Source organism: Caenorhabditis elegans, chromosome I (genome assembly GCF_000002985.6).
Source record: "Caenorhabditis elegans chromosome I".
In the NCBI taxonomy this organism is placed as follows: Eukaryota; Metazoa; Nematoda; class Chromadorea; order Rhabditida; family Rhabditidae; genus Caenorhabditis; species Caenorhabditis elegans.
The window spans coordinates 11,233,817-11,247,167 of NC_003279.8; the positions used below are offsets into that span (position 1 = coordinate 11,233,817).

The following is a 13,351-nucleotide window of genomic DNA, read 5'->3' on the forward strand; positions in this document are numbered from 1 at the left end:
TTAAAAATTGACCAAATACACTCAAAATAATAAAACTGCGTGGCGTGTACTGCAGAAAACCTCATATTTAGGCCCCGCCTTTTTCTCGTCCACTCACGGAGAAAAGGCAAAAATTTGGGGACCAACCAATATCAGGCCGCCGACATCCTACGGGTTCCGCGCGCCGCTATGTTTAACTCGCTGTGGGCGTGGTGAGCTGTCTCCGCCCGCTGCGAGTTAAACATAGCGGCGCGCGGAACCCGTAGGATGTCGGCGGCCTGATATTGGTTGGTCCCCAAATTTTTGCCTTTTCTCCGTGAGTGGACGAGAAAAAGGCGGGGCCTAAATATGAGGTTTTCTGCAGTACACGCCACGCAGTTTTATTATTTTGAGTGTATCATAGTAATTTTTTTTAACCTTTGTTTTTTTCTTGTTAGAATCTAGGTTCTTTCGTTTCACTCGGATAATAGATATAAATGCATAAACCGAATTTATATTGAAATTTATCAAGCTTTTTTCCCGCACAAGTACATTCTGACTCGCGGGCTCAAAGTCACATTACACCAAATATCGTCAAGCTGTCCACTCTTCAGATTTATCAGGTGACCCGGAATGTTCCAGTAGGACGGTGTCAAGGCCATAAGCTGCAGGCAGCGTTGAGGTCTGGAAATATAAATGGATCAGGCTTGAAGACTAAAACCCTGCATACCCTCTTCCAGCTCCATGATCATTATCCGGTTGTCCAGGCCCGAATACCATAGCTTCAGTCCCAGTGGTATGCCCGTCTGTCCATCGGAACGCCGTCGCAGAGGTTCGCTGAGCACCAAGCCAGACTCCTGAGTGAGTTTTACCAGCGGCTACGTTCAAGCTAACGGCCTTGTTTGCAATCCATTCTCGTTCTTGATTGTTTTGAATTCCGGACAGGACTGCTCCGTACTTTGCGCATTCAGCAAGACCCCGGTAGTAGTCTACATCGCCGGTGACCACCTGGAAAAGAAAGGCCTCAGGGAGCTCTACGAAAACTTAAATTTACACGAAATTAGCTTGGACATGGGCTTAGGCTTAGACCTTGGTTTGGGCTTAGGCTTAAGCTTAGGTTTTTCGCTTAGGCTTAGGCTTAAGCTTAAGCTCAGGATTTGGTTTAGTTTTCGCTTATCAGGTTTATGGTATAATTTTTCAAATTTAAAACATTTCAGGTTAGAAAACTCACTCTAACACACCATGTCCCCTGTGGTCTCTTGAAAGTATGCCAGTGCTGTCCACAGGTGCCCGGTCGAGCCGGACGCCCACCTCCATGCTCTTCTGACGAGGAGTCACATGAGGAATCATCAAAATCTATAGCTGAAGTGGTTATGAAAACGAGAAAAAGAATCAGGAACATCTTGGTTCTTCAAAAGTTTGATCGGAAGTGCACTTAAATAGCCATGTTTGCAAACGTTTTTATTACCAACTGTTCTGCAGAAAGATCGCTTCCGATGTTTGTAGCTTCATCATTTTCATGTTTGGTGTCCAGAGTTTTAGGCTCAGGCTTAGGCTCAGGCTTAGGGCTCTGATTTCTATTGTTTCAAGAAAATGCAACAAATGATTCATTACTTGGTAATCTCATATTTCGTGATAACGACACTTTCGTGGAAATTCAAAACTTGATAATCCCTCGACGGATTGGCAACTCGATGGTTAAAGTTCACGAAGAATGCCTGATTGACATGAATCTCGATATGTGACGGCTGATTGATCAAAGTGACATTGAAATTGGCACCGACAGTATACGGATTGCCGCCCCATGTTTCACCGGTCTGCCACCCAGCCTCTATATTGCAATCCATGACTAGGTCATCGGCCACAGTCCCCGGCGTGCTTTAAATTATAACCCAGTTTCAGCACCACCAGGTAGTTCACCGGATCCGCAGAGCATAGCAGGAATCGTCCTTTAATCTTTTTTAATAGGAATTTTAATAAATCCACGGTTGAATCTTTGTATTTACTGGCTAATTAAGCTATTTTTTAGCTAATCGGACTATTCTGAACCACAAAACTACAAATATTTCAATAAACTGACAACAAAGGTTTCATTCAGCTAAACAAGTTATCTAGTAATTTCAATTTTCGAGATAATGACATTTCCGGAGAAAACGACGTGTTGATAGTCTCTCGATGGATTGCCAGTTCGATGATTATAGTTTGTGAAGAAAACCTGATTGACATGAATCTCAATATGCGTTGGCTGATTGACCATAGTAACATTGAAATTGGCACCAGCAGGAAATGGGTTTCCACCATATGTGTCAGGGGTTTGAAATTGCCCATTTTGCTCACGGGTTCGGACAACCTGTAAAATGAAGAAAAAGAAGTATTCAGAGGCAAGGACTGTTTTTTAAGCAACATGGCCTAAACATGAGGTTCTAAGCTCAACGGCCCACATTTCTTAGAAGTTAAAGACTCACATGGCCCAGATCAGGCTGTGACGCGAAATGAAACAGCCACGTCTTTGCTTGATCCAAGTTAATGGACCATCTACCTTGTCCAGGAACACCATAAAATCGGAGGACCTTGCCTGTATCCCAATATCCTCCAGGAATCGGATAACGTACATCGGGCCCAAACGGCCCATTAAGAGTTTCCATATTTTCTACTGGCTTAGGTGTTGGTACGGGCCTTGGAGGCCTTGGAGGCCTCGGTGGCCTATGCCGCCCACCACCACGTCGCCCACTGTAATCCTCGAAGGAACCATCGTCGAACCTAGGCCCTTTTCCTCCACGTGGCCTATGACGATGTTCTTCAGAGGAACTGGAGGATGTTGAATCATAGTGGACTATTTTTATTTTCTTAACTTTTTTATCGCCGTTATCAGAAAAATATCCAGAAACTAGCACCAGAAAGGTGAGGAGTAGAAGAACATGTAAAAGCCTCATTGAAAAGGAACTTTTGAGGTTTCAGCGGAGGAGTACATGTTTTATAGCTTGTCGACTTTAGTCTCAAACTTTATGTGTGACTTTCAACGTCTATATCGACAAGATTTTATTATACATATGTGGAAGTGTTCTATGATCACTTCTCATGTTGCACTGAGTGGACTTTGGAGACGTGCATAAAGCGCATGACTCTAAAGCCCACGCGGTCTCTGAGCAGGGAGCGTCACGTCCTTACGAGTATATAAGCCGACTAGAGAATAACATCCTCAGTCGAGAAAGACCTTGCCTGCTGGCGCCGGACGAAAGGAAGACTCTCGTCGTCTGGCACAGCAACGACTCAATAAATGCTTTAGCACACAATCAAAGTGTTTTTGCATGATGTTTAACCATAAGCTGTGGCACCGGCTTATGACCGTTAACATGGAGGTCCCACCAGCCAGAGGCTGTCTCTGTGTGCCCCTGCAGGTTTAAAGGGGCCTACTGCAGGTACAGAGAGAGCTTCGCGAGCTTTGAGGAAGCAGGATTTCACCTAAGTGCGCCAATACCGCTACACCAGGCCACAACTATCTATTTGGATTCTTATATTCTCTACACCATCAAACCCCTCCCCAAGCTACTATTCCATCTAATTCCATCTAATTCTCGTCAGTTATTTTATTTTGAACTGCTTTCAACATGGTCGGTCAGTTGGTTGGAAAATGCCCACCTTGCAGTCATTGGAATCAACTACAATCAGAAGAACCGGATTTAGTTTTTACATCATTAATATTTATTATTTTATTCCAATGTTAAAGTCCTTTAGTGATTCACTTTTCCCCAAAAAGCCAGAGAGCTAGAAAAAAAAAGAGCCAAAAAGGGCCAAGAGAGCCACTTTATTTTGAGCCTTAAAATTCGAAGAAAATTTCCGCAAGTATTTCGAAAATTGAGCGAGGGACAAGTTTGGTCAGCAAAACAAATTTTCGTTTTGATGTAATTTGACATTTAGGACTATTTTGTTTCTTTTTATTGTATTTTGACCCGATGAGAATCTGAGCTTGGTATGATTTTTTTCGCTTTTATAGTTTTATTTCTCTTCTGGAAATGGTTTTAACTCGAGTACAAATTATATCTTTGCTTCGAGGGCGAATCATTTCTAGAAGGGGTGGGAGCGTGGTGTTTCTTTGCACCATCCCTTGTTCTTGCCTTTCGGGATTCTGTGACTGACTCATTGCACATAACACCAAATGCTTTGAGGACAAAGCAGCATTTTGAAAGGGCGGCATGTGGAAGTGTTCTATAATCACTTCTCATGTTGCACTGAGTGGACTTTGGAGACGTGCATAAAGCGCATGACTCTAAAGCCCACGCGGTCTCTGAGCAGGGAGCGTCACGTCCTTACGAGTATATAAGCCGACTAGAGAATAACATCCTCAGTCGAGAAAGACCTTGCCTGCTGGCGCCGGACGAAAGGAAGACTCTCGTCGTCTGGCACAGCAACGACTCAATAAATGCTTTAGCACACAATCAAAGTGTTTTTGCATGATGTTTAACCATAAGCTGTGGCACCGGCTTATGACCGTTAACACATACACCACAAGATACTATTTTATAGGACACACACTCGGATGACTTTGCCAGTATCCCAGTATCCTGCAGGAAAAACTATACGGTGTTTGATTTTAAACGGTCCATTGAAAGTGTCCATGTTTTCTTTTGGCTTAGGTGTTGGTTTTTGGCTTAGGTGTTGTGTTGTTGTGTTGTTGTATAGTGCTTGTATAGTGCTTGTATAGTGCTTGTTTGATGGCTTGACTCACAAGGTTTATGTGTGACTTTTAAACGTATGTCGACGTTATATTGACGAGCACGTATTAGGGTTTTAAAGTTCAAACGATCATTAACTTTTCAGGAAATGGTTGTTGAGTAAAAATAATCATTTCAAAACAAGATGTTCAAAAACTTTGGGATGACTTAATAGTAAGACAAAAATGTTTATCATACATTAAATAATATCTTTCATTGAGGGGTATAAGACGAAGGATCGACTTTTGCGAAGGAGGTGACTTGTCGGGTTTTACCCGTTTTCTCTTTTATTTTTCCCTCAACGCAAGCTCTTTTGTCATTTTGACACGCCAAAACCTCTGATTTCCTGCTCAACAAGTTTCGCGCCTTGCGATCTTGTTGACGCACTTTCGGTGCCTTGCGCACACGGCGACGCGAATCCAAGGTTTCTTAGCACTTCTTCCGCAAGAACGGGTGCAAGCCGGTCGACGCCGTGAGGCTCGCCGTTTTTATAGGTTTTAAGGTTTAAGGTTTTTATTGTTTTCAGTTAAGGTTTAGGGTTTAGTTGAGAAGTTTTCTCCTTGTTTTCAATCATTTGGTCTCGGTTTGAGATTTATTCTCAAGTTTTGCATTGTTTAAAGCGAGTTTTTTTCAATAAATAGACTCGTGGAATCTAAAATTGTCTTCTGTTTTTCTTGCCTTGTGTTCTTGTTACAGATTTTACAGCTCGGGAAGTTTTATACTTTTCCGACTGACTGTACAGTAGCAGTGTGTCGTCGCCACGAGACTCCTTGGCGGGAATTTAAAAAATTGTGAATTTTAAAATTGTTTCCTTGTGGTGATATATTGACGAACTTTTGACAATATAATTGTTTTGTTATAACAGGGACGGGGTAGCTCAGTCGGTAGTGGTGGCCGCTAGCAATCTGAAGGTCACGAGTTCAAGTACGGCCTCATCCCCTAGGTTCACCCAGCCTCTATATTGCAATCCATGACTAGGTTATCGGCCACAGTCCCCGGCGTGCTTTAAATTATAACCCAGTTTCAGCACCACCAGGTAGTTCACCGGATCCGCAGAGCATAGCAGGAATCGTTTTTAATCTTTTTAATAGGAATTTTAATAAATCCACAGTTGAATCTTTGTATTTACTGGCTAATTAAGCTATTTTTTAGCTTATCGGACTATTCTGAACCACAAACTACAAATATTTCAATAAACTGACAACAAAGGTTTCATTCAGCTAAACAAGTTATCTAGTAATTTCAATTTTCGAGATAATGACATTTTCGATGATATCGATGAATTGATAGTCTCTCGATGGATTGCCAGTTCGATGATTATAGTTTGTGAAGAAAACCTGATTGACATGAATCTCAATAGCCGATGGTTGATTGATCATAGTCACATTGAAATTGGCACCCGCAGGAAATGGGTTTCCACCATATGTGTCACCCTGGAGGAACTGTCCATTTTGATGACGGGTTCGGACAACCTGTAAAATGAAGAAAAATAGGTATTAGGAGGCCAGGACTGTTTTTTAAGCAACATGGCCTAAACATGAGGGCCCACATTTCTTAAAAGTTAAAAACTCACACGGCCCAGATCAGGCTGTGACGCAAAACGAAACAGCCACACGATTCCTTGGGCCAGGTTAATGGACCATCTTCCTTGTCCAGGAACACCATAGAATCGGAGGACCTTGCCTGTATCCCAATATCCTCCAGGAATTGGTATACGTGAATTGCTTCCAAACGGTCCATTAATAGTCTCCATGTTTTCTACTGGCCTAGGTGTTGGCCTTGGTGGCCTTGGAGGCCTTGGTGGTCTATGATGCCCTCCACTGTAATCTTCGGAGGAACCATCGTCGTACCTAGGCCCTCGCCCACCACGTGGCCTATGTCGATATTCTTCAGAGGAACTGGAGAATCCTCCACCACCGGTTCCGAGTACAAATCCAGAAGCCACTACCAAAAAGGTGAATAGCAGAAGAACATGTAAAAGCCTCATCGAGAAGGAACTTTTAAAGATTCGGCGGAGTGAAGCATGTTTTATAGTGTTTCGTTGATTATAGATTATGAGGGGGTTTTTGCAACTCTACCACGTATTTTTTATTGCGAGCGCGGCGTTTTTATGTTACTCTTTTCAATTGTCATCGGTTTTTGGATGGACGCCAGAAATCAATGAGCAAGACTTTTTTCTACAAATTCAATAAAAAATTTCGTGTTAAACTCATCAAAAACCTACGCCTAATTAAAACGCAACAAATTGTTTATTCAGCTGTAAAGGTCATTTAGTAATCATTTAGTAATTTCGTGATAATGACATTTTCGTGGAAATTCAGAATTTGATAATCCCTCGATATAACCGTTAAGAAAGGAAAATTATACGACTTGAATAAGCCTAATTATTATATGATAAATATTAGTCGAGTATTATTTCGTTTTTTTCACATTAGTTTCACAACTCTAAAGAACGTTACAAAAACTGCTATGTTACGCAACTAACTTAAATAGGATTTCAAAATATACTCAAATTTAAACATTTGAGTATCATGTTCAATATATTTTGTAAAATTTTTCTTGATCAATTTGTGACAGAACAACAAATTGCAAAATGTAGGAAAATTTGTGGAAGTTATTAAGCTTATTAAACTTTGTTCCATGAAAACACCTGCTTTTTTTCAGTTTTTTAAGGCTTTAAACCCTGAAGCTTAAAGTTTCAAACTACCATCTTCCATATCAAATAATCCGAATCTCTATCAAATGCAACACAATTCTTTATTCAAATTATCGTGAAAACTCAACTTTCGAGATAGAAACAAACGAAAATGGAAATCAATTCCTTGATAGTCTCTGGATGGATTGGGAACTCGATGTTTGAAATTTACAAAGTATACACCATTGACATGAATCTCGATATGTGTTGGCTGATTGACCATAGTAACATTAAACTGGGCACCAGCTCGAAATGGGTTTCCACCATATGTCTCTCCGACTTCCCACGCTCCATTCGTAAATCGGGTTCTGGCTACCTAAAAAACTATTAATGAAGAGGGACCAAAGCCTGAGGGGCGTAAGCCTGAGGCGTCTAGCCTACAAAAGCAAAACTTACAAGTCCCTTGGTAGGTTCTGACGCGAAATGGAACACCCAAGTTTTTGATTTGACCAGATTGATGGTCCATCTTCCGCTTCCAGGAATACCGTATATTCGCATGATCTTCCCAGTATCCCAATATCCTCCAGGAATAGGTAGAGTGGTTGTGAAAGGTCCATTGATTGTTATCCAGTCGCCTCTTGGCTTAGGGGTTGATACGGGCCTTGAAGGCCGTGGAGGCCGTGGAGGTCTTGGGGGCCTATGCCGCCCTCCACCACGTCGTCCACTGTAATCTTCGGAAGAATCAGAGGAGGAGGATCCAAAGCCATGGGATCTTCCACCATTGTCAAATAAAATTCCAGAAACCACTACCAAAGAGGTGAATAGCAGAAGAACATGTAAAAGCCTCATTGAAAAGGAACTTTTGAAAATTCAGCGGAGTGAAGCATGTTTTATAACCTTCTATGTATTTTTGATTACGAGCGGCGTTTTATTATACTTCTCTCTTTAACTGCCAGCGTTTTTTGGATGAACGCAATTTCAGATATCAATAAACAGAGCTATGTTTTTTTGTCTGTACATACTTCTTATAATTCTCCAACTTTTAGCAAAAATTTTGTATTAAACTCATTAAGACCTTCTTTTAGTTAAAGCTTTTGTCAAATCGTACACAATTGAATGTGAACTTTAATCCTTATGATTCAAACCAAAATTTTAGCCTTCATTTCCTATTCACATGATTCACGCTAACCTCAATATCGATTTAATTCGATGATATATTATCAACTTCTTTTCCCTTTCTTTAATCTGACTAATTCTTTAATTCTAAATATTTCCCTCTGATATATTTTTGATATATATTTTTGGTATTATATATGTATAATACTTCTAATAAATAATCTCAAGATCCATTTTTTGAAAGCTCATTTGGTAATCTCATACTTTGTGATAATCACAGTTTTGTGGAAATTCAGAATTTCCGATGTTGCTCTACTGATTCAAAAAAGGCTACGAGTCTGATAGACGTGTTTATTGTGTTAGCCGGATATTATACCGTACTTATTATATTATTATAACATCAATAAGTTTGAGAGATTTAAGGCCCTAAACCCTGAAGCTTAAAGTTTCAAACTACCATCTTCCATATCAAATAATCCAAATCTCTATCAAATGCAACACAATTCTTTATTCAAATTATCGTGAAAACTCCACTTTCGAGATAGCAACAAACTGGAAATCAATTCCTTGATAGTCTCTGGATGGATTGGGAACTCGATGATTAAAGTTCACAAAGAATGCACCATTGACATGAATCTCAATATGCGTTGGCTGATTGACCATAGTAACATTGAATTGGGTGTTAGCTTGAAATGGGTTTTCACTATATGTCTCTCCGACTTCCCACGCTCCATTCGTATGTCGGGTTCTGGCTACCTAAAAAACTATTAATGAAGAGGGACCAAAGCCTGAGGGGCGTAAGCCTGAGGCGTCTAGCCTACAAAAGCAAAACTTACAAGTCCCTTGGTAGGTTCACACGCGAAATGGAACACCCAAGTTTGTGATTTGGCCAGATTGATGGTCCATCTTCCGCTTCCAGGAATACCGTATATTCGCATGATCTTCCCAGTATCCCAATATCCTCCAGGAATAGGTAGAGTGGTTGTAAATGGTCCATTGATCGTTATCCAGTCTTCTCTAGGCTTAGGTGTTGGTGCAGGCCTTGGAGGCCTTGGAGGTCTTTGCCGCCCTCCACCACGTCGTCCACTGTAATCATCGGAGGAATCATCGTCGAACTTAGGCCTTTTCCCACCACGTGGCCTATAACGATGTTCTTCAGAGGAACTGGAGGATGTTGAATCATAGTGGACAATAGATATTTTCTTAACTTTTTTTCTGTCATTGTCAGAGAAATACCCAGAAACTAGCACCAGAAAGGTGAGGAGTAGAAAAACAAGCCTCATTGAAAAGGAACTTTTGAAGATTCAGCGGAGTGAAGCATGTTTTATAGCTTGCCGACTTCAGTCTCAAAGTTTATGTGTGACTTTTGACGGTTATATCGGCAATGCTTTATTATACGTCAACATTTTAAAGTTTAAAAGAAACTCGACTATTTTATAGGACACACTGTTTTAGACCATTTATATACGGTAACTATTGAATTTTGATTTGACTAAGTACTAAAAAATTACAGTTCAGAAAATTTTTTGTCCTGTTCAAATGATCTTGAATAGGCCGAAAATAGCCTTAAATGCCTTGAAGTTCATAGTTTGTAGCCCTCACAAAGAATCACTTATTTCATTAATCAAGTTCAATTCTAGAATGCCGCCATCGATTTGATACCAGGTGCCATTGGAAGCCCGACAGGCTGGGATCGGAGGGGACCTTCTGAAAAATCGGATTGTAGTTTGTAGTCTCCTACACAACTTACGATCCTGAGCAGGCGTCTGGGCTGGTGCCATATCTTTGCCGCTTTTGGCGGTTTTTGTTCTGAAATTTTGGGGGAAATTTGATTTTCTGTAGGATTTTGGGAAAACTCACTGAGCCGTTTGATCCGGCTGCTCACTACGTTCCTGAAAATGAAATTTGGGTGCAGAGATCGTAAATGAACAACAGCTTTTGCTCACTTTTTTGGGTTAAGCTAGGCTTTGGCTTAGGCTGAAGCTTAGGCTTTGGCTTAGGCTTGAACATAGGCTTATGCCTAGGCTTAGGCTTGGGGTTAGGCTTAGGCTCATGCTTAGGCTTAGGCTTAGGCTCCGGCTTGGGCTGAGGCTGAGGCTTAGGCTTAGGCTAAAGCCTTGACATAGTCTCAGGCTTGGGCTTAGGCTAAAGCTTAGGTGTAGGCTTAGGCTCCGGCTTGGGCTGAGGCTGAGGCTTAGGCTTAGGCGTTGGCGTAGGTTTAGGCTTAGCCTTTGGCTTAGGCCTAATCCTAGTCTTAGGCTAAGGCTCAGGTTTAGGCTTAGGCTCAGGCTTAGGCTTAGGCTTAGGCTTAAGATTCTAAGGCCAAAAACTCACCGCTGATCTCTGCGTGGACTTGACATCCGGGTCCATTGGTGCCACCACCTCCGGCTTCTTCTTCTCCGCCGACTTCTTCGATTTGCTCGACTTCTTCTTCTTCTTCGAGACCTTCTGCGAAGAATCCGCCGATTTCTTCTTCTTCTTGGCTGGCTCCTTGCTCTTCTTCTTCTTGCTCTTTTTCTGATTGTCCATCGCTGTCCGCGTGCTGTCCGGCCCCACATCAGATACCTGCGCCTGAAAAAATACGGTTTCAGAGGCTGCAAACTACAAAATTAGAGTCACCTCTCTCATCGACATCGTCATTGGTCGCACAGGACACTGGCTCTTAGGAGGCTTCTTCTTGCAAAAGCACATGACCAGGATTCCACTCTGAAAGTAGTTTGTAGTAATTGTAGTTTTGTAGTTTTTGTAGCAGCTTACCGTTATCATTATGAATATGTTGTAGATAAATAGTGAATCGATACACTCCGCCATCAGTTGATTTGTTTAATAAGCAGGTAGTGTTATTGGGAAATGATTACAATTGATTATAGATTCGATTTTTTGATTATCGATTTATTTGGAAAATTTGAAGTAAACAACAAAAAAATAGACACGTGGTTGGTCACGGAATACATTTTTTAAAATAGTATTTGTTAATTTGATTTTAATTTTAAATTTTTCAATAATATATGAATTTTGACGTTTCGAACTAAAAGTAAATGTGATATTGCAATCCTGATAGTTAAGAAAAAGTATCCAGCTATTGATGCGACGCAATGATTTTAATGGCTGGATACCTATAGGCTTAATTTTTTTTCACTCTAGGTATTTTATATAGTTTTATGATTTTTCCTTTCAATTACCTTAACAAACTCCTTAAATGCTTATTTCTAAATTTCTAATCATCGCATTTCTCATCGCCTTACCTTCTTTCTCCGTCTCTCATATTAATTCTGCAAACACCACTGGTATAAAGTTTCAGTAACTTTTTTGATAAGACATTACATTTCTTCAAATTGCTTCAACACTCTTCTATTATTCATTTCCTCTAATAATCCCAATTTCAGACAGAAACAGTTGCACACAACCAATCCACGAAATAAATATAAAACTAATATCAAAATATTAATTTACATTTCACAGAGATATCGTTAAGTTTAGTTAAGTTAAGTTTGTATTTCAGAAAACTCTCAATGTTTACCAAATGACCCAAGAACTCTATTTTTTGCTTATTCAAACGATCTGAGTGTCAGCGTAGTGGAAGACATGTTTAATAACCTGAAAGGCTCCCTTCACCTGTCTATTTTCAATACGTTTGCAAATGTTCGACTGGATACCCGCCAAGAGGAAGAAATCAATTACCACAATAGCATAAAGTTAGTATTCATACAAGTAAAATTTTTATTAAAATTTTTATGAAATTACAAGCTTTATTCAGAGAGTTCAATACTTCAGTGTATGCTCACCTTCCTGATCCTTCCCTTAGCTATGGCAGCAGTTCTGTTGGAAGTAACTCGTTGAAAAATGTCGAGGTATGTGATAGATGCTTATATAATGGACAAAGTGCTGAAGTTAACAGAATTCAAACTACAAACGACACTGACACTAGTGCTGAAATCTATAGCAAAAATTAATTTTCAGACATTTTACGACAACTCTCCATTCTCTGTTTGTGGATCTGTAGTTGTGATTCTCTCGAAACAAAACCCAAATGAGGTGGACATTACCAATCTAGTGGCTAAAATTCGATCCCATCATGGAATAGTTTATGTAATTGCATCAAATAATCCATCAGGTGGATCCCAGCCACTCACCCTCAATGAATCATCTAAAACAAACGGATTAACCGATTTTAGAAACGATGATCAATTCTGCGACGTGAGATTTCAGAGTTCGTTCCCCACTTATAATTAATTTCAGTCTCTTATTTGTATTGATGGGGTAATTTGGCCTGTATCCTTTTACGCGGTAAATCCAGTTGTGTCCGGCAATGGCTCCACTGTACTGCCTCCACTATTCCAACCTCAACCCAGCAAAGCTGACTTTTCAGTCACTGTACAGAACCTTGGTATTAATTCTAATTCGTTTTTAATGCATCAACCTTACAAATTAAGGTCCTATAGATACATTCCATTCATTCTACCTTTCTTGGTACAATGCTACATCATCTAAAAATGGTGGTTTTTATGGGCATAACTACCCTTTTGAGGTAACATTTCTTACAATTAAACATTTTTTACCGCTTATTTCCAATGAATCAGATAGTCTGAAAACTTACGTTTCAGAAAAATGGCACAGTTCGAGGAGGCAGTGGTGATCAAGGGTGTCAAGTCCCGTGTCCCGTTTGTCCCGTTGTCCCGTTTTTTGGGTGTTTTCACGGGAACGGGACGTCCCGTTGTCCCGTTTTTAAAATTATCACGGGAACGGGACGTCCCGCTGTCCCGTTTTTTGGGTGTTTTCGCGGGAACGGGACGTCCCGTTGTCCCGTTTTTAAAATTTTCACGGGAACGGGACATCCCGTTGTCCCGTTTTTGTAATTTTTACGGGACATTGACACCCTTGGTGGTGATGATCTCGATTCTGTTATCTACAACATGACACTTGAGTACTC

At 40.6% G+C, this 13,351-nt stretch overlaps 7 protein-coding genes, 2 non-coding genes and 2 pseudogenes across 11 annotated transcripts; 3 read left to right on the forward strand and 8 right to left on the reverse strand.

Moving 5' to 3' along the window:
• Positions 1 to 485: 485 nt before the first annotated feature.
• Positions 486 to 1,360, reverse strand: clec-100 (C-type lectin domain-containing protein; the record flags this gene model as incomplete). Its single annotated transcript, NM_060479.1, has 3 exons — positions 486 to 642; positions 689 to 966; positions 1,190 to 1,360. 3 exons carry the CDS (start codon positions 1,358 to 1,360, stop codon positions 486 to 488), a joined length of 606 nt encoding a protein of 201 aa, NP_492880.1.
• A 208-nt stretch (positions 1,361 to 1,568) lies between these two features.
• Y53H1A.6 lies at positions 1,569 to 1,778 on the reverse strand (annotated as a pseudogene). Its single transcript has one exon. A coding segment is annotated over exon 1 (210 nt).
• A 256-nt stretch (positions 1,779 to 2,034) lies between these two features.
• On the reverse strand, positions 2,035 to 2,968 carry F46A8.8 (Galectin). Its single transcript, NM_060480.4, has 2 exons — positions 2,424 to 2,968; positions 2,035 to 2,308 (listed from the first exon to the last, which is right to left on the reverse strand). The coding sequence occupies exons 1-2, from the start codon at positions 2,889 to 2,891 to the stop codon at positions 2,066 to 2,068; spliced, it is 711 nt and encodes a 236-aa protein (NP_492881.2). The 5' UTR covers positions 2,892 to 2,968; the 3' UTR covers positions 2,035 to 2,065.
• Positions 2,969 to 4,000: 1,032 nt separating this feature from the next.
• Positions 4,001 to 4,164, forward strand: F46A8.13. Its single transcript, NR_101624.1, has one exon. It is a non-coding gene; the product is annotated as an Unclassified non-coding RNA F46A8.13 (non-coding RNA).
• A 136-nt stretch (positions 4,165 to 4,300) lies between these two features.
• Positions 4,301 to 4,411, reverse strand: F46A8.7 (uncharacterized protein; the record flags this gene model as incomplete). The annotated part of the gene is made up of 1 exon (NM_060481.1): positions 4,301 to 4,411. The coding sequence occupies one exon, from the start codon at positions 4,409 to 4,411 to the stop codon at positions 4,301 to 4,303; it is 111 nt and encodes a 36-aa protein (NP_492882.1).
• A 1,456-nt stretch (positions 4,412 to 5,867) lies between these two features.
• On the reverse strand, positions 5,868 to 6,662 carry F46A8.5 (Galectin). Its single transcript, NM_060482.3, has 2 exons — positions 6,244 to 6,662; positions 5,868 to 6,142 (listed from the first exon to the last, which is right to left on the reverse strand). Exons 1-2 carry the CDS (start codon positions 6,655 to 6,657, stop codon positions 5,900 to 5,902), a joined length of 657 nt encoding a protein of 218 aa, NP_492883.1. The 5' UTR covers positions 6,658 to 6,662; the 3' UTR covers positions 5,868 to 5,899.
• A 746-nt stretch (positions 6,663 to 7,408) lies between these two features.
• F46A8.4 (Galectin) lies at positions 7,409 to 8,154 on the reverse strand (the record flags this gene model as incomplete). Its single annotated transcript, NM_060483.1, has 2 exons — positions 7,409 to 7,681; positions 7,762 to 8,154. 2 exons carry the CDS (start codon positions 8,152 to 8,154, stop codon positions 7,409 to 7,411), a joined length of 666 nt encoding a protein of 221 aa, NP_492884.1.
• A 766-nt stretch (positions 8,155 to 8,920) lies between these two features.
• On the reverse strand, positions 8,921 to 9,708 carry F46A8.3 (Galectin). The gene is made up of 2 exons (NM_060484.6): positions 9,258 to 9,708; positions 8,921 to 9,177 (listed from the first exon to the last, which is right to left on the reverse strand). Exons 1-2 carry the CDS (start codon positions 9,702 to 9,704, stop codon positions 8,938 to 8,940), a joined length of 687 nt encoding a protein of 228 aa, NP_492885.1. The 5' UTR covers positions 9,705 to 9,708; the 3' UTR covers positions 8,921 to 8,937.
• Positions 9,709 to 10,019: 311 nt separating this feature from the next.
• On the reverse strand, positions 10,020 to 11,187 carry F46A8.6 (uncharacterized protein; the record flags this gene model as incomplete). Its single annotated transcript, NM_060485.2, has 4 exons — positions 10,020 to 10,230; positions 10,282 to 10,313; positions 10,756 to 10,992; positions 11,041 to 11,187. The coding sequence occupies 4 exons, from the start codon at positions 11,185 to 11,187 to the stop codon at positions 10,020 to 10,022; spliced, it is 627 nt and encodes a 208-aa protein (NP_492886.2).
• F46A8.12 lies at positions 10,474 to 10,569 on the forward strand. The gene has a single exon (NR_050545.1). It is a non-coding gene; the product is annotated as an Unclassified non-coding RNA F46A8.12 (non-coding RNA).
• An 819-nt stretch (positions 11,188 to 12,006) lies between the features above and the next one.
• On the forward strand, positions 12,007 to 12,949 carry F46A8.2 (annotated as a pseudogene). The gene is made up of 4 exons: positions 12,007 to 12,116; positions 12,179 to 12,272; positions 12,382 to 12,808; positions 12,855 to 12,949. Coding segments are annotated over exons 1-4 (726 nt in total).
• The last annotated feature ends 402 nt before the right edge of the window (positions 12,950 to 13,351 follow it).

Bases quoted from the DNA above. Each gene is read 5' to 3' on its own strand.
- F46A8.8 (NM_060480.4), bottom strand. From the start codon at position 2,891: ATGAGGCTTTTACATGTTCTTCTACTCCTCACCTTTCTGGTGCTAGTT. The intron at 2,309-2,423 runs GTGAGTCTTTAA...TTCATTTTACAG, and splicing joins CACAGCCTGATCTGGGCCAT to GTTGTCCGAACCCGTGAGCA.
- F46A8.5 (NM_060482.3), bottom strand. From the start codon at position 6,657: ATGAGGCTTTTACATGTTCTTCTGCTATTCACCTTTTTGGTAGTGGCT. The intron at 6,143-6,243 runs GTGAGTTTTTAA...TTCATTTTACAG, and splicing joins CACAGCCTGATCTGGGCCGT to GTTGTCCGAACCCGTCATCA.
- F46A8.3 (NM_060484.6), bottom strand. From the start codon at position 9,704: ATGAGGCTTGTTTTTCTACTCCTCACCTTTCTGGTGCTAGTTTCTGGG. The intron at 9,178-9,257 runs GTAAGTTTTGCT...ATAGTTTTTTAG, and splicing joins GTGAACCTACCAAGGGACTT to GTAGCCAGAACCCGACATAC.